The sequence below is a fragment of the Hyperolius riggenbachi genome, chromosome 4 (assembly GCF_040937935.1).
Source record: "Hyperolius riggenbachi isolate aHypRig1 chromosome 4, aHypRig1.pri, whole genome shotgun sequence".
Classification (NCBI taxonomy): Eukaryota; Metazoa; Chordata; class Amphibia; order Anura; family Hyperoliidae; genus Hyperolius; species Hyperolius riggenbachi.
The window spans coordinates 38,937,849-38,963,007 of NC_090649.1; the positions used below are offsets into that span (position 1 = coordinate 38,937,849).

At 47.7% G+C, this 25,159-nt stretch overlaps 1 protein-coding gene across 17 annotated transcripts in view; it reads right to left on the reverse strand.

Annotated features, from left to right (window-relative positions):
- Positions 1 to 25,159, reverse strand: part of OTOF (otoferlin) — a 500,418-nt gene that overhangs the window by 132,933 nt on the left and 342,326 nt on the right. For all 17 annotated transcript variants that reach the window (XM_068279952.1, XM_068279942.1, XM_068279943.1 and 14 more), the window contains 5 exons: positions 23,542 to 23,626; positions 23,285 to 23,444; positions 17,194 to 17,380; positions 3,996 to 4,182; positions 1,730 to 1,953 (listed from right to left, as the gene is read on the reverse strand). In XM_068279952.1, coding sequence (XP_068136053.1) covers positions 1,730 to 1,953; positions 3,996 to 4,182; positions 17,194 to 17,380; positions 23,285 to 23,444; positions 23,542 to 23,626 — 843 coding nt within the window. The remainder of the gene's footprint in view (positions 1 to 1,729; positions 1,954 to 3,995; positions 4,183 to 17,193; positions 17,381 to 23,284; positions 23,445 to 23,541; positions 23,627 to 25,159) is intronic.

The following is a 25,159-nucleotide window of genomic DNA, read 5'->3' on the forward strand; positions in this document are numbered from 1 at the left end:
ATCAAACTTTATCAATTTCTATCAGTAGCATAAATCAAAATCCCATCAATAGTCTAAGCGAACACAGCATATCTTTTTGTTGTGCAGTATCTTTTTTTATTTATTTTACCTTATAGACTGCGTCCCCTGTGAAACTGACGGCGACGGGGAATGGGGCAGCTCATTTTGTGAGAGGGGATTCCTATATTACAGTGTAGCAGTGGATTACCCGACTTTTAGCTTTCCCCACATCAGCGCATTATTCAGCGGATGACACGCCGAAGTAGCCTGCTATGAGGAGCGAGAGACAACCGCTCTCGCTCCTATTCTGCCCAGCCAATCAGCCCCAGACTTCCGTGTACGGGCTGCCGCCGCCGCCGCATCGCCATTGTTGTTTGCTATGCAACGGCAAACACATTAGCTGGAGGAGGGCGTGTCATTGCTCCTGAAAGCATTAGAAGCAGGAGCGGAAGAGAAGGATGGATCATGACGCGCCCTCCTCCAGCTAATGTGTTTGCCGTTGCATAGCAAACAACAATGACGATGCGGCGGCGGCAGCCCGACACACGGAAGTCTGGGGCTGATTGGCTGGGCAGAATAGGAGTGAGAGCGGTTGTCTCTCGCTCCTCATAGCAGGCTACTTCGGCGTGTCATCCTCTGAATAATGCGCTGATGTGGGGAAAGCTGAAAGTCGGGTAATCCACTGCTACACTGTAATATAGGAATCCCCTCTCACAAAATGAGCTGCCCCATTCCCCGTCGCCGTCAGTTTCACAGAGGACGCAGCCTATAAGGTAAAATAAATAAAAAAAGATACTGCACAGCAAAAAGATATGCTGTGTTCGCTTAGACTATTGATGGGATTTTGATTTATGCTACTGATAGAAACTGATAAAGTTTGATAGTATTCCTTTAATTCTAAAATATATTGCAAACCTGTTCCTAGTGTGTGGCACACATCCAATAGATGCCTGTAAGATTCGACTTGACAGGCATCTGACAGAAATCTATCCGATGGTCGAATCTGCTGCCAATCTATAAGTGTATGGCCACCTTAAAGAGAACCTGTAACAAAAAAAAGTCCCCTGGGGGGTACACACCTCGGTAGGGGGAAGCCTCAGGGTCCCAATGAGGCTTCCCCCTCTGCTACTGGGCTGACAAGGCTAATATATTTACCTTCCCGACTCCAGCGGGGGCGCTGTTTCAGCTCTCCGGACGGAGATAGGCGGAAATAGCCGATCTCTGTCGGTTCTGCTCTACTACACAGGCGCAGGAGACTTGCAGGAGACTTGCATCCGCGCAGTAGAGCAGCCTGACAGCGATCGGCTATTTCTGCCTATCTCCGAGCGGAGAGCCGATACTGCACCTGCGCTGGAGCCGGGAAGGTAAATATTTACATCCCCGCCATTCCGGGAGCTTTTTCGCCGTTGCCGTGCATCTGAGGAGGACGGGGGAAGCCTCGATAGGATCCGGAGGCTTCCCCCATCCCAGGTGAGTACCCCCCAGGGGAACTTTTTCTCATTACAGGTTTTTTTTTAAGTAGTGAGTGGTGGTAACTTGGGAGACCTCAGTCTGCTCACAGGAAACAAATCAGTCTGTAGGATGGGTGCACAGCTGCGTGAAAACAGAGCTACCCAAATGGGTTTTTCAATCTGAAATGTTCGTTTTCAAAGCTAATACTGAAATTTAAGATGGTTCATCTTTGGGTTGAGTCAAATTTTAATGGGGTCAGAAACAGAACAATTCTTACATCGGTCACCGGGGGTGCTCCTTCCATCTGCACCTCAGTAGAGCTGGTGAGCTCGGGAGAACTTGTATCTAAAATCTCCACAGCGAGGCTGAGCAACAGCCGGGCCCGGAACGAGACCCCCTCTCCGAGCCCATCGTTCAGGTCCTGGTGCTCGTCCATCAGGGTGTAGTTCCGGGTGGAGCCGTACATGTTGACCCAAGCTGGCCCCAGCGTGGGGAGGAAACCTTTGCAGGAGACAAAGATATACACCATGAGTCTTGTAAAAAAGCAGAACAATATTAGCTGCTAAAAAGATACTAAAATGCTAAAAATGGACCTGAGATATTGTGAATATCAGGAAACTTAATTAATAAACACCACATGCATCGACCCTGATGTGGCCAAGCACGTGTGAAGAATGGTGTAACATATGGTGGTTGATTAAGTCACATGACCAAGCTCTCAGTGTGAAGTATGGTGGTGACTTATGGTAGTTGCTTGAGGCCGGTTTCATGCTGAATATTGGCGGTGGCGGTGTAGCACCACACAAAACAGGGATTACCGCGTTATCCCGTCTGGTGGGCAGCCAAGCAGGACGTGATGCTCATTTCCTGTCGCAGAAGCAACCACGTGCCCAAAAGCGCATTGCTAAAATACACTTCCACGCATTCAGCGATGCGTAAAATTGTAGTGGTCATTTTAAAACACGCGTTACCATAGTTATATGACTTCCAGTCCGCCATAGGTCACCATAGGGTAACGTAGGTACAGTATGCACTCGCGTTGGGGATGCGGTGAAAACATCACTTCCGTCGCCACAACGGAAGTGATGTTTTCACTGCATCCCCAACGCGAGTGCATACTGTACCTACGTTACCCTACGGTGACCTATGGCAGACCGGAAGCCATGTAAGTCTATGGCATCGGTAGGAAAGGCCCCATCGACTAACACTGCCCTAGCAGTAGGCTGCGGTAAAATGCCGCACTGCACAGCACCAGTGTGAAAGGGCCCTGAGTCATGTGGCCAAGTACTCGGTGTGAAGTATGGTGGTAACTTATGGTTGTTGCTTGAGTCATCTGACCAACAACCATGGGCTTGATTCACAAAATCGTGATAACTCATATCACGGCCATTTTCACACGCATTTTCTTATTTGCACGCGTTATATGAAATATGGTGGTAGCTTAAAGTGGTTTCTTGAGTCAAGTGACTAAGCAGTTGGTGTGAAGTATGGTGGTAAAATATGGTGTTTGCTTGAGTCATGTGACCAAGAACTTTGTGTGAAGTATGACTATAACTTATGATAGTTGCTTAACCCTCCTGGCGGTCTATTAAATTCCGCCAGGAGGCAGCGCAGCAGTCTTTTTTTAAAAAATCATGTAGCAAGCCCAGGACTCGCTACATGATAGCCGCTGTGCAGCGGCATCCCCCCGCCCGCTTCGATCGCCTGCGGCGATCTCCGATCAGGAAATCCCGTTCAAAGAACGGGATTTCCTGGAGGGCTTTCCCCGTCGCCATAGCGACGGGGCGGGATGACGTCTCCAACGTCAGCGACGTCGTGACGTCATTGGGAGTCCCGATCCACCCCTCAGCGCTGCCTGGCACTGACTGGCCAGGCAGCGCACGGGGTCTGGGGGGGGGGCGCGGCGGATAGTGGCGATCGAGCGCGGGGCGGCGGCGATCGGTGTGCTCACGCAGCTAGCAAAGTGCTAGCTGCGTGCAGCAAAAAAAAATATGAAAATCGGCCCAGCCGGGCCTGAGAAAACCTCCTGCGCGGCTTACCCCGAACTACGGGGTTACCGCCAGGAAGGTTAAGTCATGTAACCAAGCACTCGTTGTGAAGTAAGGTGGTAACATATGGTGGTTGCTTGAGTCATGTGACCAAGAACTCAATGTGAAGTATGGTGGTAATTTTTGGTGGTTGTTTAAGTCATGTGACCAAGCACTCAGTGTGAAGTAAGGTGGTAATTGTTGGTGGTTACTTGAGTCTTGTGACCAAGAACTCAGTGTAAAGTATGGTAGTAATTTTTGGTGGTTGCTTGAGTCATGTGACCAAGCACTCGGTGTGAAGTAAGGTGGTAAAATATGGTGGTTTCTTGAGTCATGTGACCAAACACTCAGTGTGAAGTTTATGGTTGGTTAATATTGGTTTATTATATTCTAGTTCATGTTTTGTAAACCCCCAATAAACATACAGCCGTAGCCTATAAATGGCAAATACGTGTGTGTGGATTTGATTGTAGTATAAGTTAGGTGCTGTTACTTGCATAGTCACAGCACATTTACCTTTGTCTCCTTCGTTGGAGATTTTCCGCAGATCTATGAAATGGGTCCCGATGGCGACATCGTTGACTTTGTCCGAATCTCGGATCTGTATCTTCATCCTCTTACAGAGTGGAGGGAACATCTCTGTGAATATGATCTGCTCGTTCCACATCGGCTCATAGCTGCTCTTCTGCACGGACGTCTTCCCCTGTCACACACACACAGAGCAAGCAGCGTCAGATCTGATTGGTGCAAAATGCATGGAAGTGTGGCAGGTGCGGCAAACCGGAGCCTGGAACTTAAAGAGGAACCAAACTCTCTATCATGTTCTGCAGACCTAAACAGCTGCGGGGTGGGCTCTTTGCCATGCGGGCTGCTGTCTTGTTAAAGTAAGCCTGAGATAAATGGGAAACTAGTTTTATACATGAGAGGTTGTTGGGGAGGCGTCCAATACGTGCAATCATAAAGCTTATCTCCTTTATACAAATAAAAAGAGGTATCCTAGCTCTAATGAAGACTCACAGAGGTGGAAAAACAGGGAGTCTTTATTATAAAAATGGTTATACTGTAGACAACACGTTTCGTGGGACTCAGCCCGCTTCCTCAGGTCAATGCAAAACAGATAACCTTATTTCTTAGCCGTGTGGTGCGCGGGCGCCTTAGTATAATTCAAAGGTTTTATACATATCCCTTCAGGCTGATCACTCCCGCGTCGCCCCTCTCTGCCGCCAGGATCCTCCACTACAGGTCTCAGTAATTTCCCAAGTCGGGAGCGCGTTGGGGGAGCGCGTGCGTGTGGACTGCTCCTACTTGGGAAATTACCGGGACCCATAGCGAGGGATCCAGGTGGCAGAGGACGACGGCGAGGGACCGATCAGCCTGGAGGGGCTGGAGGGGGCCTAGGTACATAAAAAAACATTCTTTTTTCCATTCATCTCAAGTACTCTTTAACAGGAAATTCTGAAAATGATATTAACTGCTAAGCTGATATTTCTATTAGTAACACTCAGGGCACTCTCTGGCCATTTTGGCCCCCCAGGTGGTGCACGTTTGTCTCCCGACTCATATCCTACAACTAGTTCAATTAGTTTCTGGGCACCAATAAGATATTGATAGTTTACATAGAAATAATGTTATTTCTCAAAATAAAGGATACACAAATTATTACCAGGCTATATACTGTACATATCACTGACCAAAAACTCACTGAACCCATATAGCAAACCGTTCCAATAATGGTTTTGAGGGACGTCCATCCACTTTATAAACATAATACTGTTTATGTACAGGTTAGAATATTGTTCTGAAAATCCAACAAGATTTGCAACAATTGCCACAGCAGCACCTGCTAAGGCATTAACCACTTGCCGACCAGGGGAATTTTCACTGATCGGTGCTGCGTGGGCTCTACAGCCCGCAGCACCGATCAGCAGTGCAGCAGGGCGATCAGACTACCCCCCTTTTTTCCCCACTAGGGGGATGTCCTGCTGGGGGGGTCTGATCGCCGCCGGCCATTAGTGGGTAGCGGGGGGGGCTCCTCAAAGCCCCCCTCCGCAGCGTTTTGTGCGCTCCCTCCCTCCCCTTACCTCCCTCTCCCTTGCTGGGCTGCGCAGGACGGATAACCGTCCTGCGCATTGTGGGATAGGCTTCAGCCTATCATATGGCGGCGATCCCCGGCCAATCAGAGGCCGGGGATCGCCGATCTGACTTACGGCGCTGCTGCGCAGCAGCGCCGTATGATGTAAACAGCGGGGATTTCTTCCCCGCCTGTTTACATTTTGCCGTCGAGCCGCTATCGGCGGCTCTCCGGCTGTTCACGGAGACACCCTCCGTGAACTGACATGGAAAGGCCGCTCGATCGACCGGCCGTTTCCATGGTAACCCGCAGACGACCAGTTTACGCCAATCGGCGTTAGCTGGTCGTCAAGAGGTTAAAATTACCATACATTCCTTTCTTAATGGAACCCAGAGGCGTAGCTATGGGTGGGCAAGGGGGGGGGGCACAGCACTGTAAGGGGGCTCAGCACAGCCACTGCACCCCCACATGCATGAAAGCTGGCTCGTTGGCTGCCCGAAGTGCCCCGGCTTCTCTCCCTCCCTCTGCAAAGGAGTGCAGAAGCATTAACGGCAGTAGAAAAAGCAGGACATGTCTGGCTATCTAAAGGGGGGCACACCTGGCTATAAGGGGGCACACCTGGCTGTCTATAGGTGACACATCTGGCTATCTGAACAAGGGAATGGGGACACATTTGGCGATCTAAATGGGGAGAAGGTGGCACATATCGCTATCTTTAGGGGGGAAGGGGTACAGCTGGCAATCTAAACAGCATTTTTACATTTGACTCCACCCATGACCACGTCCACACTCTTGACCATGCACATTTTGTCCAGGGGCGGGGAAAAATGTCTTTGTCCCGGGTGCTAAAAACCCTAGCTACGCCTCTGATGGAACCAGCAGTTGGCTGTAATAATTCCATAAAGTACAGAGTGCTAAGACTAGTTCTGTGGTGTCCCCTCCCACAGCTATCACCTCCACTCATCTGCCTGGTTTGGCTATGCCTAGAAACGGCCCTGATAAACATTTGCCTTTAGGTCCAAACACTATAGTGTTATCCCAGCCTCTTTTTCAATCAAACTATGTGACTATATACAGTATAATTATTGACTATATACAGTACATTCATTATGCACGATATTATCATTACATGCATTAAACCCTATTAACATGTGTATACAGTATACAGTATTACCGTATACAGTATTTCTCTACTTATGGTGCGTAAAAGTGGCCATATATCTCTGGACTTGGCGGCTCATCGATCATCCGATTCAATAATTATTATAATATATACATATCATACAGTAGAATCCCGTTATAGTAAACTCTGATGTAGTAAACCTCTGGCTATAGTAAACTCAGTCCTCAGGTCCCAGAAAATGTGCCTGTATAAATATAAAATGTATGACCAATCCTGATATAGTAAAATTCTGATATAGTAAATTACTTTTCCTGGTCCCTTGGAGTTTACTATAAAGGGATTACTATAATATATTACTAAATTATTGTAATTATTATCAAATCGGATGGAAAATCAGTGCCGCCAAGTGCATGCCGGATGGACGATGCTATCGATGGGAAATGCTGCAAGATGTGGCGATCGATGTCAGGATGAGCGAGGAATGCGAGGAAAGCCCCAGTGTCTCCCAGCCGTCGTATTGCACATGGTACAAGTGAGGAGCAAATATAAGAGGAAGACAGATGGGCACTGCATGGTGGGCAGCACAAGACAGGTCATGTATAAATGCACACATGGGGGCACATTTACACACTAATAATAATGAGACCATAAAGAAGAGAATTGGCTCTTGGGTGCATGAAAAATTAATGAATATGAACTTTATTATAAAATAGTAGAAAAAACACATAAAGACTGTACAATAATACATAAACCCCCCTAACAAATTCTAAAATGTTAAACCTCCACTCAGCTGGGTATGTACTCCATTGAATTGATACGGGCAGGGCCGGATTACCGACCAGGCAACAAAAGCAGTCGCTTGGGGCCCCATTCAGAGTCAAAGGGGCCCCATCAGCACATAAACCAGCCCTTGCCATCCTGTCAGCGGTGGCTGGATGGTATAATGGTTAAAGGGACTCTGAGCAGTGCAGTAACTATGGAAAGATGCATATCATTTTAAAGCTCTCTTTCTCCTCTTTCCAATGATATATAAATGGCTGCTCTATGCCTTTTAGTTTTCGATATTTTCGCGATTGAAATCGCGGCCACAGGACGACTTTTCTCCAAAGTCAGTGGTGGCTGGATGGTATAATGGTTAAAGGGACTCTGAGCAGTGCAGTAACTATGGAAAGATTCATATCATTTTAAAGCTCTCTTTCTCCTCTTTCCAATGATATATAAACAGCTGCTCTATGCCTTTTAGTTTTCGATATTTTCGCGATCTAAATCGCGGCCACAGGACGACTTTTCTCCAAAGTCAGAGGTGGCTGGATGGTAGAATGGTTAAAGGGACTCTGAGCAGTGCAGTAACTATGGAAAGATGCATATCATTTTAAAGCTATTTTTCTCCATTTTCCAATGATATATAAACGGCTGCTCTATGCCTTTTAGTTTTCTATATTTTCGCGATCGAAATCACGACCACAGGACGACTTTTCTCCAAAGTTGGCAGCTCGATTCAGCACAATGCAATGAAATATAAGGAACCCAGGGGGATATAATTACAAACATCATGCTGGTAGGTGTGAGGATGTAATGAATTAGTTGTGGGTATGCTTAAAGGCATATCCACAGGCACTGCTTGGAGTCCCTTTAAGGGCTCTGCCGCTGACACAGGAGACCAGGGTTCGAATCTCAGCTCTGCCTGTTCAGTAAGCCAGCACCTATTCAGTAGGAGACCGTAGGCAAGTCTCTCTAACACTGCTACTGCCTATAGGGCGCGTCCTAGTTGCTGCAGCTCTGGCGCTTTGAGTCCAGCAGGAGAAAAGTGCGATATAAATGTTATTTGTCTTGTCTTGTCAAATGATGCCGTGCGCTGCTGATTGTCTTCAGAGCCAGGCTCTCCTCCTAGGTCCCCCTCCTGCTACTGTGCGCTCTGCCGCTGCCCACTCCACCCTCCCTTCCCACAGAGAACCACAGCTGCAGCAAGAATGATAGCAGCAGATGGCAAACGCTCACTCACCTATCCATGATCCAAGCGATAGAGATCCCGTCATCTGAAACCCATCTTTCTCTTCTACAGTGTAGCCGCTCGCTCTGAACTTCCTGATTCTCAGATCAGACAGGAAGTAGGAAGTAGTAATAGTAGTAGTAACAAAACGGCAGCACTCTAGAGGAGACAGATGGGCTCCGGATGACGGGACCTCTATTGCTTGGATCGCAATAGGTGAATGTGATTCATCTGGTGCTGTCATTCTCGCCCACTGCGGCTGCCTTCTCTGCTGGACTATCGTATTCACTGGGATGGAGGCTGCATGGTGGCTGCCTAGTTTGGGAGGAAATTGGTTGTTCGGTGGTGGGAGTGGTTATGTAATTCTGTCTGGGGAACGGCTTCCGGTTTGGCGGTGTCCAGAGCTTTCTGCTATTGCCAGGCTGGAAATGCAGGGGGAAAGTGCTGCTGCTGTGATATCTGGCGCCCTCTTCACAGGGGTGCCCCAGCCCCTGAGTGCAAATGTCCCAGCCATTCATCTCTCACTCTGCATTTTGCCGCTGCTATTCCCTGCATTGTGCACCCACAGAGGAAAGCGTGCTGTTGCCCATAGCAACCAGTAGCTTGGCTGCCCGGTGTGTGCGGCATATTGCTGTTCAGCTGCATCTTCTGATTCTATTACGACATGATGGGGGGGCCCAAATCAGTTACTTTGCTTAGGGCCCCATTTAGCCTTAATCCGGCTCTGGATACGGGGCTGCAGTCCCCAAAACCTCTTTAAATAATTGAAGGCAGTTCAATGTGATGGCTAAACAGCAAAATCATGCGACATATATAGGCTGATGTATTGGCAAAGATTTAAGCATGAAGTCACAGGGCCTGTAGTAATCATAAATAAGCAACTGGTGATCTGATATTAAACATGGATCCAAGATCTCCAATCATGTATTGCCAAATGAAATGTAGTATCAGTTCATCATACCATGCAGGAAAATGAAGCAGAGTTCCTTATTATAATCATCTATTGCCAACAGCATCTTTCATATAGCCAGAAGGAACAGGTGATCAAATCCTCCATATGCTGATATGGGCTGTGAGTCCCCCACTCGCAGGGACAGGCATAGATTGATGAGTAGCAATGATGTGAATGTAGCAAGGCAAAGCAAAGCCATACACGACCGGTCCATGCAGGATAAATCTGGCCATGCAATTTATGCAAAGCAGGTCCAAGCAGTACAAATGCAAAGCAAAGCCATCAAAGGTCGCATAGTTACCAGTCCTTGTATACTGCTGCCGTGTGGATGAATGAGAGGATAAGATCCAGTGGAGGTTCTTATGGCATGCCCAGCAGGGTGAGGTAACTGTCAGTGATGCCTGACATGTTTCGCCGCACTAGCGGCCTTTTCAAAGGCGAGACAGCAAAGAAATGCCTGTAGACGCCATCCATGCGTCTTTTAAGCGTTGTAATGTCCGCCTCCCGCTCACGCCATCCACCGCCACGTCATCGCGCACGCCCGTCCAAGCTGCGGCGGGCGCGTGCGCAGTGTGTCACTGGAGCGCAAAAGTGCTCCAACATGGCAAGACCCGGATGTGCGCCCTGCAACAAACGGGGATGCTCTCTGTGACCAATGCGCATGGCGAGGACCCGAGGGGAGGGGGCGGGGAGAAGCGAACCACAACAAAAAATTACAGACCCCCCACAAAATTGCATATCATGTACTATATTGGCATACAATCATATCCAAAAATAGACAAATTTATATAATCATATGAAAAACACCTACGTACAAAAAGGCATAAAACTAATGTCAATCAGTGCGAGCCCCGGAATCAGCAAAATGCCGGTCCAGGGCTGCCACCAATCGACATGCAAACTGTCCATGAACCCCAAAGGGTTACCAACAAATAAGACTGGACTGGAAATCCGGCTCCCATTGTAAATAACCGGAAAACGGGGCACGAATGCACCCACATACGAGTACATGGGTCCACATATATACATAACCCCGATAAACTAATATGGCCAAAAAACTGCCAGCAATAAGAAGAAGTATGAGCGCAGCAGGGGGGAGAGGAGAGTCAAGACGATGTAAATATTGGGGAAACAAAGGAAAAACCTCGGAACTCTATTTAGGTAAGAATACTCGATAATTGATACTGTCATTTAGCCCCTTATTTTCAGTAGCTTTTAGATCAAAAATCCGACGGGATTCGAGTTGTAGAAGCGATCTATCTAGATCACCTCCTCTTGGATGTAGATGGACTCTATCAAGGCCTATAAATTTTATGAAACTGGAGTCACCTCTATGTTGCAAATGAATGTGTCTAGCAATCGGGGACCTGAAGTTGCAGCCCGCGATGTCGCCCACATGGTCTTTAATCCTTTCCTTAAATGCACGTGTTTTGCCCACATAGAAACAACCACATCGGCAGTAGAGCAGATAAATTACACCAATGGTGTTACAATTGACAAAATGTCGCAAAAACCATCTTTTGCCATTGGGCAACACCACGGACTTGCCTATCTCCAGGTATCGACAATAGACACATCCTCCACAACTGTAGGTGCCTGTTACTGAACAATGTTTACGGGGACCCCCCTTCCCCCAGAAATGACTGGAGGTAAGTATATTCCGTAAGGTTTTACTACGTCTATATACAACCTGTGGTGTGGGGGGTAAGAACTGATTTACACACTAGGGGGGCAGCGGCAAGGCGGTGGATGCTGCAGACATGGCCGATTCCCGAGAGATTTCATGCTGAAATAGTTCAGGAATCGGCCTGCGGTGTATTGGCAGGAAACAGATCTCTCTCTAATCAGATTCGATCAGAGAGATATTTGTCTCTGCCCATCATTGCCTGATGTATAGGCACCTTAACCCCCAGAGACCTAAACAGACACCCGGGCTGTATGACTTCATGACCAGATAAACAGGCCTATTTATACATTCAACCATCCAATAGTGTTGCAGAACTGAAGAAGAGGACCAATTGGTAATGTAAATGAGGTTTTAAAAAGTAGAAAATGGGGGTGGGTTTATTTTTGTAGCCTTTTGTAGCTTAACCTATTTTAGTTCCTGGACGTAGAAACTACTACATCCAGGAACCATGCGCGCTCCCGCGGCCAATCGCGCGCGTGCACGCGCGCTCCCGGCCCGCGGTTCGTTAAGCCAGGTAACCAGTGAATCGGGCTATGGTGCCCGATCACTGATTCCTCTCCCCCGCTAAAAAAGCGACAGCTTCTCTCGGAAGCTTCGTTTTTTCTGGCTGTAGCGTCCCCCATGCGTCTCTCTAAGCGTATGTTACGCTTAGAGTGACGTCATGTAAACAAACTCATGGCCGCCATCTTGTGGCCAAAAAGTAATACTACAACTAAAAGTAAAAACAATTAAAATCAACACACATTTACATTATAAACCTATTGTTTACATCCCACCCTCCCAAAACTACCCAAATAAAATGTTTAACCTATTTTGGTTCCTGGACGTAGCAACTACGTCCAGGAACCATGCGCGCTACCGCGTGCTCCCGCGGCCGATCGCGCGTGCACGCGCGCTCCCGGCCCGCGGTTCGTTAGCCAGGCAATCAGTGAATCGGGCTATGGTGCCCGATCACTGATTGCTCTCCCCCGCTGAAAAAGCGACAGCTTCTCTCGGAAGCTGTGCTTTTTCTGGCTGTCGCCTCCCCCATGTGTCACTCTAAGCGTGTGTTACGCTTAGAGTGACGTCATGTAAACAAACTCATGGCCGGCATCTTGTGGCCAAAAAGTAAAATTACAACTAAAAGTAAAAAAAAAATCAACACACATTTACATTAAAAACCTATAGTTTCCATCCCACCCTCCCAAAAATACCCACACAAAATGTTTAACCACTTTACCCCCGCGCGTACGTGTTTCTCCGTCCCTTTTTCCATCCTTTAACCCCCAGGGACGGAGAAATACGTACTTTCCGCGCTCCCGCCGCTGTCCGCGCTCCCGCTCGTAAACACGCCGCCTGCCGCTAGTAAACACGCCGCCGCCCGCTCGCCCGTAGATCAATGAACGGGAAAATCCATTCCCATTCGTTGATCTAAGCCCCGCAATGATCCGCTGCCGCTCGGCTGAGCAGCGCGATCATTGTGAGAAATAACAAAGTCACAGCCTCTTTCTACTTCCTGCAAGCGTCCTTCCGGACGCATAAACAAAATGTTACTGTGGCCATCTTGTGGCCAAATAGTAAAACTACATTCAAAGCATTTTTTACATAGAAATAAACTAGTTTAACACACAAAATTAACCCTTTACCTCCCACACTGCCCATTTTTTTTTTCTTATAATTTAAAAAAAAAAATTACAATTAAAGAAAAAAATACAGAAATAGTTACCTTAGGGACTGAACTTTTTAAATATTTATGTCAAGAGGGTATAACACTGTTACTTTATAAACTATGGGCTTGTAATTAGGGATGGACGCAAAACTGAAAAAAATGCACCTTTATTTCCAATTAAAATATTGGCGCCAAACATTGTGATAGGGACATAATTTAAATGGTTTTATAACCGGGACAAAAAGGGCAAATACATTGCATGGGTTTTAATTACAGTAGCATGCATTATTTAAAAACTATAAAGGCCAAAAACTGAAAAACAATAATTTTTTTTTCACGTTTTTTCCTATTTTCCCATTAAAACACATTTAGAATAAAATAATTCTTGGCATAATGTCCCACCTAAAGAAAGCCTAATTGGTGGCGAAAAAAACAAGATATAGTTCATTTCATTGCGATAAGTAATGATAAAATTATAGACGAATGAATGGAAGGAGCGCTGAAAGGTGAAAATTGCTCTGGTGGTCAGGGGGTAAAACCCCTCAGTTGGGAAGTGGTTAATATATAAAACAAAAAACCATAACAATAAAAAAAAAACCATGTAAATATTTACCTAAGGGTCTAAACTTTTTAAATATCAATGTAAAGATGAAATATTTCTGTATTTTTTTTATTTTAAACTTGTAAATAGTGATAGATGCAAAACGGAAAAAATGCACCTTTATTTCCAAATAAAATATTGTCGCCATACATTGTGATAGGGACATAATTTAAACGGTGTAATAAACGGGACATATGGGCAAATACAATACGTGAGTTATAATTATGGAAGCATGTATTATTTTAAAGCTATAATGGCTGAAAACTGAGAAATAATGATTTTTTTCGTTTTTTACTTATTCTTCCTGTTAAAATGCATTTACAGTAAAGTGGCTCTTAGCAAAATGTACCCCCCAAAGAAAGCCTAATTGGTTGTGGAAAAAACAAGATATAGATCAGTTCATTGTGATAAGTAGTGATAAAGTTATAGGCTAATGAATGGGAGGTGAACATTGCTCAAGTAAAAACAACGGAACGAGAATGGGTTAAAGGGGTTCTGTGGAGGGGGTGAAAAAAAAAATACAGCCACTTACCTGGGGCTTCTATCAGTCCCCTGCAGCTGTCATGTCCCACGCCTTCCTCCTACAATCCTCCGTTCCCGGTCTAATTATGCGTCTAACTAGACTGTGGCTGCGCTCCCGTGCGCATCATCGGGTGCTTACTACGCAGTTGCAGTACAAGAAAATTTTGTACTGCGCCTGCGCACTAAGCTCCTTATGATGTGCATAAGTGAGCACTATTCGTCTAGTTAGACAAATATTAGACCGGGACCGGCGGCGGGGAACGGAGCATCATAGGAGGACGGTGTGGGACATGACAGCTGCAGGGGGCCGATAGAAGCCCCAGGTAAGTGTCGTTTTTTTTAACCCCTCCATAGAACCCCTTTAAATGTGATGTTGTAATATTACAACACTGGGTCTCTGCGGGTTAAGACCTTACGCATGCTATTCTGATTACAGCCGTTTAGTGAAAATACCTCGAAGTAATAAAAAACATGATAAAAATCTCTGATGAAATTGAAATGGGATTATTGCAATGCTTGACCACTAAATGGCAAACCTGCATCACCGCCCACCAGCGTTCTATCCGTCCGTCTTCATCCCTCGATAATTGATGCTGTTCCTCTAAACTTGTACAAATCTAAGAGAAAGTCGTCTTCGCAATCCGTCGGCGTGGAATAAAATCATTAAATCCTCCGAGGAATGCAAGACGGTTTCATGAAACGCTAAGGCGCGGGAGTTAACTTATGAAAAGGGGGAGCGCGGGAGCCGCGTTCTAATGAAATATGCGTTATTAGCTCATTTTAACATGGCGGTGGGTTGTGACATTATTAAAATCGCGCCGTTTCCCTGCCCTTAACTGCCAGCGCCAAGCTGCCGGGATAGAAAGTAATTGCTTCTGTCAGTCTTTCCCATCTTTCCAGGGGTTATTAAAGCGCTCAGTCCGCTCGGGCCTCCCTGTTCTCTAATAATTATGCAGCGAAGGAGGGAGACGCTCTGAAGATCGCGCTCATCCATCGGAAAACTTCAGCAAGTCAGAAGCTGAGATGTGATGTGTTGTGATCGTCAATGCTATAGAGACGGCGCTGCCAAATAAAAAGGAATCTGAAGCCAGATATAAATAAATAAAAAAATTAAAAATAAGTAGAGGGAAGGCTCCGGGTCCTATAGCCCCTTCCTGTTCCTCTCCTCATCCCCTCGTTCCCTCGTAGGCTCCCCCATTTAAATCGCCCACTGCAGGAGGCTATGGCAATCTTCGGGAGCACTCAGGCTCCTGAAGATGGGCGGCTCTGTGCTGCGCACACATAAGTGTGTGAACCAGAGCACTTGCATGTGCGCAGTATAGAGCTGCCCTTCTTTGGGAGCCGGAGTGCTCCTGAAGACTGCTGAAGCCTCCTGCAGTGGAATAGAGCAGTCTCCGACCCATGTCTAACGGGAAATTCAGTGCAGGAGCCAACGGCGGGACGAAGAGAGAAATGGGAAGGCTCTATAGAACCCTTCGCCTTCCCTTTCTCGATCAATCAGCCAAAAGACAGACCTCCCTCTGATTGAATCCAATCGGAGAGAGATCTGTCGGCCGCCATAAACCGCAGGCCAATTCCCATTCGATTTCAGCATGGAATCTTTGGCTAATTGGCCTTGTGATGCCGCCAAGACAAATTCCTTGTAGGTGAAAACTTACTTGGCGAAAATAAATTGATTCTGACCTTGTCGCTTTGCCCTCCCTCTGCATTAATACTTTACCTGCTGCAGTCACCCACTGTATTTGGACTCCTCTTTGCGTACACGCAGGGCAGCCATCAGGGGGGGACAACTGACACTGCAGTGAGGGGCCCAGGGCAGCTGGGGGCCCTGGTCCCCCACAAAGCGCTGGAAGGGCCGCATGTGCTGACTGCAGCACACCGTGTTCCAGCACTGAGAGTGACATCAGCGCTTGAATGTGGGGAGCAATTAAATGAGCCCGCTACAGCGGACACTCTATACTGGGGCACCACCTACATCTGGCTACAGGCTACCTATGCTGGGCCACCACCTATACCTGGCAACCTATACTGGGGCTGGAACCACCTATACCTAGCTACCTATACTGGGGCACCACCAGAGCAGGGACCAGGTCCTCCAGCACCCAAGGCTGAGACACCAAAGTGCGCCCCTCCATCCCTCCCACCCCAGTCGTCACACACTGATGATTGCTATTAGACTAAGAGGTGCCACAGGGCCCACAACCTCCCCAACACCTTAATATCTAGTTATATGGCTTGCAGTCACTGCCATGTATTCCCTTTTCTTATTTCTTTCTGCTTAATACACAATTAGGAATGACAGCTGAATGAATTGTGCGCCCCCTCCTACACTGCGCACTGAGGCTGGAGCCTCTCCAGCCTATGCCTCGGCCCGGCCCTGGGCACCACCTATACTTGGCTACCTATACTGAGGGCACCTGTACCTGGCTAACCTATACTGGTGCACTACCAATACCAGGCTACCTATACTGGTAGGGTGGGGTGGCTAGTGGGGGAGCACAGCAACCAGTGGGTGGGCCCATGGAGGGTGGCCCAGGCCTGATGATGTGTGAGGGGCCCCAAAATTTCTGATGGCGGCCCTGCGTACACGCTCCACGTGGTCGCCAGGATACTGCATGAGGAGCAGTTAAGTGTGACACACACGCCCCCCACTCATTGTGACATCAACCACTTGGGGCGTGAACCCGGAAGAGGAGTCCGGATACAGCGGGTGACTGCAGCAGGTAAAGTATTAATACAGATGGGAGGGGCTACATGTACATTGGGGGGGGGGGGGGGGCAGTGGCTAGTGGTTTCCATCGTGTTCATCTGCCTGGTTTGCCTGTGGCCAAAAAATATAAAAATAATTCCTCATTATTTGTTTTTACCTAAAACAAAAACGTTTTAAGCACCCTAGAAGAAAACTGTGCTGGTGCTGAGAATAAGACACAGAAGTAATATTGCAGTGAGGTCCTTCAGGGCCACCTCATTCCGAGTCATTTTTAATGAAAAAGTTATTTTATAGCCACAATTTTAGGAGTTTTTATAAAACCCCGTATTGCTCAATGCGTAACCTAAACTACAATCACAGTTCCACCAGCAATACTAAGTGGCAGCACCAATAAGCATGGTATGGATTACCTTTTGTCCGGCGAATGTCACTTGGACGTAAGGGTCCACCAAGTCCTTGTTCTCACCGATAAGGGCCTTCTTGACGTTGGCCATGATGCTGGTGTTCATCCGGGGCAGACCCTCAGCGCGGAAAATCTTGACATAAAAGCGAGCCCATTGTCGTTCTGCAGGCACGCCGTCTGGGAGGAGGAGGTTTCTGGGCGAAGAAAGATGATCATTAAAGTGGCATGCCATGAACACTATCTATCTATCTATCTATCTATCTTATCTACAGTATCTATCTATCTATCTATCTATCTATCTATCTATCTATCTATCTATCTATCTATCTATCTATCTATCTATATATTGTATCTGTCTTCCTGTCTGTCTATCCAGAACTCTACAGCCTGATACGCATGTATGAGGCAAGTTTCCCCGACGGGATTCTGAACCTCGATCCCTCAGTGTGGCAGTGCAGGGCCAAGGCTATACTATCAAAGCAATTTTACAGTGAAGGCGCATACTGTTACTACAAGTCAGTGGCGGCTCCAGCTTCAGATTTTTGGGGGGGCTCGAAGGGGGCACAAGGGCTGGCAGGCCGGGCTTGGGGGGGAGGAATTCGCGGCGAACATTTAGGCGTGGTCATGATGTCATGTGGGCGGGGCTAACTGTAATGTAGTTGTACCAGCTAACGTAGTTACATGAAAAAAAGATTAAGTAAACGCACATAATGACAGGTAGCCTTTCACCAGTAAATGCACATAAGAATCAGCTTTTCAGCAGTTAATGCACGTAATGACAGACAGCGTTTCCTCATTAAATGCACATAAGAGACAGCTTTTCACCAGTTAATGCACATAATGACAGACTGCGTTTCTGCAGTAAATGCACATAAAGGGACAGCTTTTCACCAGTTAATGCATGTAATGACAGACTGCGTTTCCGCAGTAAATGCACATAAGAGCCTGCTTTTCACCAGTTAATGCACGTAATGACAGACAGTTTCCCCATTAAATGCACATAAGAGCCTGCTTTTCACCAGTTAATGCATGTAATGACAGACAGTTTCCCCATTAAATGCACATAAGAGACAGCTTTTCACCAGTTAATTCACATAATGACAGACTGCGTTTCCGCAGTAAATGCACATAAGGGACAGCTTTTCACCAGTTAATGCACATAATGACAGACTGCGTTTCCACTGGGTGCCACTGGGTGGGGAGGAGGGTGCCAGTGGGTAGGAGGAGGGTGTCAGTGGGTAGGAGGAGGGTGCCAGTGGGTGGGGAGGAGGGTACCTGTGGGTGGAAAGGAGGGTGCCACTGGGTGGGGAGGAGGGTGCCAGTGGGTAGGAGGAGGGTGTCAGTGGGTAGGAGGAGGGTGCCAGTGGGTAGGAGGAGGGTGCCAGTGGGTGGGGAGGAGGGTACCTGTGGGTGGAAAGGAGGGTGCCACTGGGTGGGGAGGAGGGTGCCAGTGTGTAGGAGGAGGGTGTCAGTGGGTAGGAGGAGGGTGCCAGTGGGTGGGGAAGAGGGTACCTGTGGGTGGAAAGGAGGGTGACACTAGGTGGAGGACAAAGGTGCCAGTGGGTAGGAGGAGGGTGTAAGTGGGAAGGAGGAGGGTGACACTGGGTGGGGAGGAGGGTGCCAGTGTGTAGGAGGAGGGTGTCAGTGGGTAGGAGGAGGGTGCCAGTGGGTGGGGAGGAGGGTACCTGTGGGTGGTAAGGAGGGTGACACTAGGTGGAGGAGAAAGGTGCCAGTGGGTAGGAGGAGGGTGTCAGTGGGAAGGAGGAGGGTGACACTGGGTGGGGAGGAGGGTACCTGTGGGTGGAAAGGAGGGTGACACTGGGTGGGGGAGAAAGGTGCCAGTGGGTAGGAGGATAGTCTCAGTGGGTAGGAGGAGGGTGCCAGTGGGTGGGGAGGAGGGTGCCAGTGGGTAGGGGGGTCGTCAGTGGAGGGGGGAGAATGCCTGTGGGTGGGGAGGAAGGTGCCCCTGTGTGTGAGGAGATTGCCCTGGGGAGAGAAGACAGGAAGAAAATGATCGAGGCGCCAGCCGCGCTAATAAGGGATGCGGGAGCCTGCTTTATTCCTCCCTCCCTTCCTCTGAATGCCCCCACCTGCTGTGAATGACTGTCCCCCCCCCCCCCCCCCCCCCGTAGGCAGTGTGTGCGGAGCAGAGCGGAGCGGTAGGTCCTCTTACCGCAATCCATGCTCACCGGCAATTAGTCTCCTGCTTCCTGTGACGTCATGGTAAACAGGAAGCAAGAGACTAGTTGCCGGTGAGCATGGATTGCGGTAAGAGGACCTACCGCTCCGCTCTGCTCCGCACACACTGCCTACGGGGGGGGGGGGGACAGTCATTCACAGCAGGTGGGGGCATTCAGAGGAAGGGAGGAGGGAGGGAGGAATAAAGCAGGCTCCCGCATCCCTTATTAGCGCGGCTGGCTAATAAATACGCAAGTACAGACTTGCGGTGGCCACGGCCAGCGGGGGGGCTTTAATAGGGGCTAACAAGTTGCCAGCTGGGGCTGAAGCCTGGGCAAGCCCCAGTGTAGCGCCGCCACTGCTACAAGTGCCTATTTATGTCTGAGTGCCGAAGAATCAATGCCTTCAAATTGTGGTGCTGGAGTAGATTTTTGAGAGTCCTTGGAATGCAAGAAGATTCAATCAGACAATCCTTTGAAATGAGTGGGAACCAGCAAAACAAAAACAAAAACAAAAAGATACTTAGGAGGAGGGAGGGCCCTGGGTTCTATAGAACCTTCCAGCTCCTCTCACAGATCCTGCGTTCCAGCACTGGCTCCCCAGTAGCAGTATTCCACCAATTGGTCAAATACTGCATTCTACCGCAGCAGAAGAAGGCTTCGGAAGTCTTCTTGCAAGCTCACACATGCACAGTATGGAACCATCCATCTTCAGGAACACTCCCAAAGACTTCCCAATCCTCCCGCAGCGGGTGATCCAGTGCTTAAAGAGAGCCCAAGGTGGGCTCAAAAAAATAAAAATAAGGAGGCTACCTGATCCGGCGGGCTGAGTGCATCAGGTAGCCGCAAAAATCACCACTTCCTGCCACTCCCGTGGGGCTGCACTGGCCCACTTTCACTTTCATGACCTATAGGTCACAAAGCTGAAATGCGAGATTCCTTCTCTCATCCAGCATGCAGGGAGGCGTTGGACCGGCAGGGGGCATGGGGTCTAGTTAAAAATGGCACCAGACATCGTTTTTATAAAAATGGCGCCTCATAGGAAATCATTGTAGAATGTTTTTTATCGTTTCTGACTGTTAAAAAATGGCGCTGTTGTCCTAAACGATATTTTTCGTTTATGTTTTTGCTTTTTGCATCTCACTAATGCCCTTCCCTCCCTCCCTGCAGAGTGCGAGCGGTGCGTTAGATATGAGAAGACTCACCGGGATCCGTCATGCCAGCGATGACAGCTTCTCTCCCTGCAGCGCTCCAGCGTCATCTCCTAGGTAACAGCGTGTCTCCTCACTGTGATGCGCCTGCACGTACTGGCGGCGGCGCGTCACAGTAAGGAGACACGCTGTTACCTAGTAGATGATGCTCGGCGCGCTGCGGGGAGAGAAGCGGACATTGCAGACATGTCAAGTCCTGTTGAGTCTTCTCATACTAACGTTCCGCTCGCACTCTGCAGGGAGGGAGGCAGGCTACATGTCGCCGCTGATCTGAGGTCTCCTATTATGGTACCCAGCCTGCACTAGCCACCCAGCCTGCACCTAAAACGAAAAAAAAACATAAAACGATATTTTTCGTTTAGAAGACATTTTCGTTCACTGTCTGGCGCCATTATTTGGCCGGCGCCATTTTTAACGGACCCGGGGGGCATGGCCAGGGAAAGAGAGCTGCTTAATGGCAGCTGGGTTTAGCCTGCTGGAATGCCGTTAGTGGGCGTTTTGATCAGGGAATCCCTCTCCCCTGTGTTTACCTCCGAGATAGCGATAAATATTGTCGCCAATCTCGTAGCACTATAGCATGGCAGTGGGGGGGGGGGGGGGGGGCAGAGAGCGGCGGGCGGTGTGAGGACACAGAGGCATGCTATGAGGCAGAGAACATACCTCTGCCCCCCATCTGCCCACCTCGGGTTCTCTTTAAACAAGGAGACCGTGAGCGGAGCGGGAAAGCTCTACAGGACCCAGAGCCTCCTTAGGTAAGTATCTTGTTCATTTTGTATTTTTTTTTTAGATTCCCATTAGCTTTAAGAATCAAACCCTGTCCCTGATGGTTCATTGGAAGGAGCAATGGTGAAGCTGAAAGAGTTTGGTCACACAATGAGGAGGAAGGACTCCCCTCTACTGAGGTTAGTATCTAACTTCTTCATTTTCCTGACTACAGGTACCCTTTAAAAATATGTACTTTCTCCTGCTTCTGAATCTCCATTTCCTTCAGTTTTATCTCTGGTGTTACACCCCTTACCAGCGAGCAGCAGATCCTGAGTGCAGCGTGGATGGATCTCCCTGACTGGATGTGACCCGGACTGGCAGGATATGAAGCCTGGGGCCAGTGATAATGAAGAGCTGGATACGTGGGGGTGTATTTGATGTGGAGGGGGCATTTATATGAAGCTTCATGGCACACGTGAGGCACACTGACCTCCTTTCATGCTCGGTTATCTCTACAGCAGATACAATAGACAGAGGAAGCTCCAGCCAGCCATAGCATGAGATAATTACACACACATCATGATAAGGCCATACAGGAAGCCGGGACTAATTACCACCACTTTATCAGTTCCCTCATTTATCTTTAGGGCCTGAGTATGACTGTGGATGGAATTTTACAGAACTGCTAAAGAATTACATGACAATCTGCTTACCCCCTATAATCTGGCGTTTAACCTCGGCAAAAGAAAATCTTTAGTATGCTTTATGTATATCAGGGATGCCATGTGTCAGCTGACTGTGAGGTAAGGGGTCAAAGTTTAGCTCAATGATGATGTATAGGGGGCGAATCGAACACGGCAAATGTTCACTATTCGCCGCGAATGCGAACAGCCGATGTTCGCAGAATACTGCTCGCCGGCAAACAGTTCTCTAACGTGTGCATGAAAAAAGGGCGCCGTGATAAAAGGGCCCGGGTTATTAACGAATTTGGCGCCAGGTATTAATGAAATTTGCTAACAAGAATCATCGTTGTCAAGCTTTATTAGCGATAATTACTGTTGCAAAAATAAATGAGAAATAGTAACGAATAAATATTAGCGTTAAATGTCGTAAATTTTTTCGTCAATACTGCTTAACCCAAACATACCCCCTCACACAGAACCTTCCCCTGGTGGTGGCTAAAAATAACCACTCCCCTAGTGGCACCTAACCCTAACCATCCCCCCCTCCGGTGGTGCCTAACCCTAACCACCCCCCGGTGGTGCCTAAAGGCTCGTACACACACTTGATTCTATGGAACGACGGGTCCGTCAGACCCTCCCGCCGGGCGGGCGTTCCAGCGACAGTAGAGCGTGTGTACAGTCTGTCAGGCAGACTGATAAGGCAGTTTCTGAACGATCTGTGCAGCGGGAGGGTCTGAAAGACCCGTTGTTCCATAGAATCAAGCGTGTGTACGAGCCTTAACCCTAACCACCCCCTGGTGGTGCCTAACCCTAACCACCCCCCTGGTGTTGCCTAAAACTAACCGCCGCCTAGGTGGTGCCTAACCCTAACCACCCCCCTTGGTGTTGCCTAACACTAACCACTCCCTCTGCAGAATCACCCTTTTATATATATTAATGATAATACCTTTGAAAACGTAAAATCTGTACTTATTAACAAAATAATATGACAAAAACTATAACGTTATAAACTTCTAAAACGATAACTACCTCAAAAACTATAATGTTATAATCTTATTCATGAAATTTTTTGCGGCGCCCTTCTTTTTATGCTTTTTTTTGCCGTATTAATGATAATTGCATTAAAGTCTATGGCGGCAGCCTTTTTGTCCACCCTCTGACGGCGCCCTTTTTTCCTGCTCCCTCTCGAACTGTAAATAGCAACAGTGGGGTAACCACTTACGAGCCAAGTTTGGTGGCACTGGAAGCCAGATTTTGCCATGTATGCCCTAGTGCCACAGTCGCTGGAGGTGACAGAAACACGTCACAACCATGTCACTCACCCTTCAATGTCATCTTCGTCTGTCTCATTAGCTTTGTGAGGCGTCTTTATATTGTCCCCTTTTCCAACGACCGCAACGTCACATTTCAGGTAACCTTTCAACCCTGCCGTGATGTCATCAGGGTCGGACAGGATGGCCCATTTGTGGTAGAACTGGTGTTCTGGAAGAAGGACACGATAGGCCATGGTTAGTTATGAAGTCTTGACCTAGGAAAAGACACATTTGAGTATTGTATGTTGCCCCCTACTGGTACATACCAGGTTGTGTGTAGACTGTCCCCACATCCAGCTTGAAGGACCCAACTAAGGTTCCACTCCGCAGGAGGTTCTTGGAGTGGATGACCTGTGGAGAAACAGAGAGCAGCATAAAACACAAGATATTGAGGTACAAACAAGCCCCTCTCTGTGGACCTCCTGTAGTCTTCTCAAGTACAGCGGTAATAATAGAAAGATTGCAAACCCTTTAAAGGAACACTATCGATTAACATGCTTTTTTCAATTGAGATAGGAATTTGGGAATTGCTGCTAAGTACTGGTGTACACATTTAAATCCGTACACATTTAAATCCGTATCTCTTTGTTTACTGTTATCTAATTCCTTTCACACTTTTCTGAAGGCAGTCTGCTCTAATCTGAGCCAGAGTAAGCCATAAGGGGAGGGGGAATTCCCTCACAATGTATCTGTTGACTCTGTGTGTGCAGAGAGCTCAGTCAGAGACAGACAAAGATTTCTCTCACAGAGAGCAGAGGAAATGTATCTTATGTGAAACAAACATTTGTAATTGTGTGTGTGAAACCTGATAGGCTTTTGTTTTCATATAACTCTTCTTTAATATTACATGCTCTTAGCATGTCAGACTGCAGAGATTCACCTATGCAAATGAGACATTCCAAATGTAGATAAATTCTACACACAATGCATTACAGCTTTTGCCTCTAACAAGAAAAGTAGGAAAATGTTTACACAGCTACTTAGACATTTCTTGTATATTGTCATTTTAGAACATTTGGTCATTGATAGTATTCCTTTAACAATTGCTATATTTTTAGATGAATGTGCTTTAAAACTTCATGTCACAAAGTTCAGTAAACCCTGACGCAGGGAACACACTTGACTGTTTTCGTGCACGTTTTCTGCACAGAACTCGTGTTAATCAATGGGCTAGTACACACTTAAAGAGAACCCAAGGTGTGTTTAAAGAATGTTATCTGCATACAGAGGCTGGATCTGCCTATACAGCCCAGCCTCTGTTGCTATCCCAAACCCCACTAAGGTCCCCCTGCACTCTGCAATCCCTCATAAATCACAGCCGTGCTGTGAGGCTGTGTTTACATCTGTAGTGTCAGTCTCAGCTGCTCCCCCGCCTCCTGCATAGCTCCGGTCCCTGCCCCGTCCCTTCCCTCCAATCAGCAGGGAGGGAAGGGATGCAGGCGGGGACTGGAGTTCTGCAGGAGGCGGGGAGAGCAGCAGACTGACACTATAGAGATAAACACAGCCAGCTCTGACAAGCTGTTTGTCAGCAGCGTGGCTGTGATTTATGAGGGATTGCAGAGTGCAGGGGGACCTTAGGGGGGTTTGGGATAGCAACAGAGGCTGGGCTGTATAGGCAGATCCAGCCTCTGTATGCAGATAATATTCTTCAAACCCACCTCGGGTTCTCTTTAAAGCAGATCCGAGATGAAAAACGAACTATAACAAGTAACTTGTCTATATATCGTATCTAAAGTTTAGATAGTTTACACAGCAAAACTAGCTGCAAACAGCTTTAATAGAAAATGATTATTTCTTCCAGTGATACAATGACAGCAGCCATGTTGTTTGTAAACATTACACAGAGGCAGGCTTGTATGCACCATCAGCACTCAGACTGTGAAA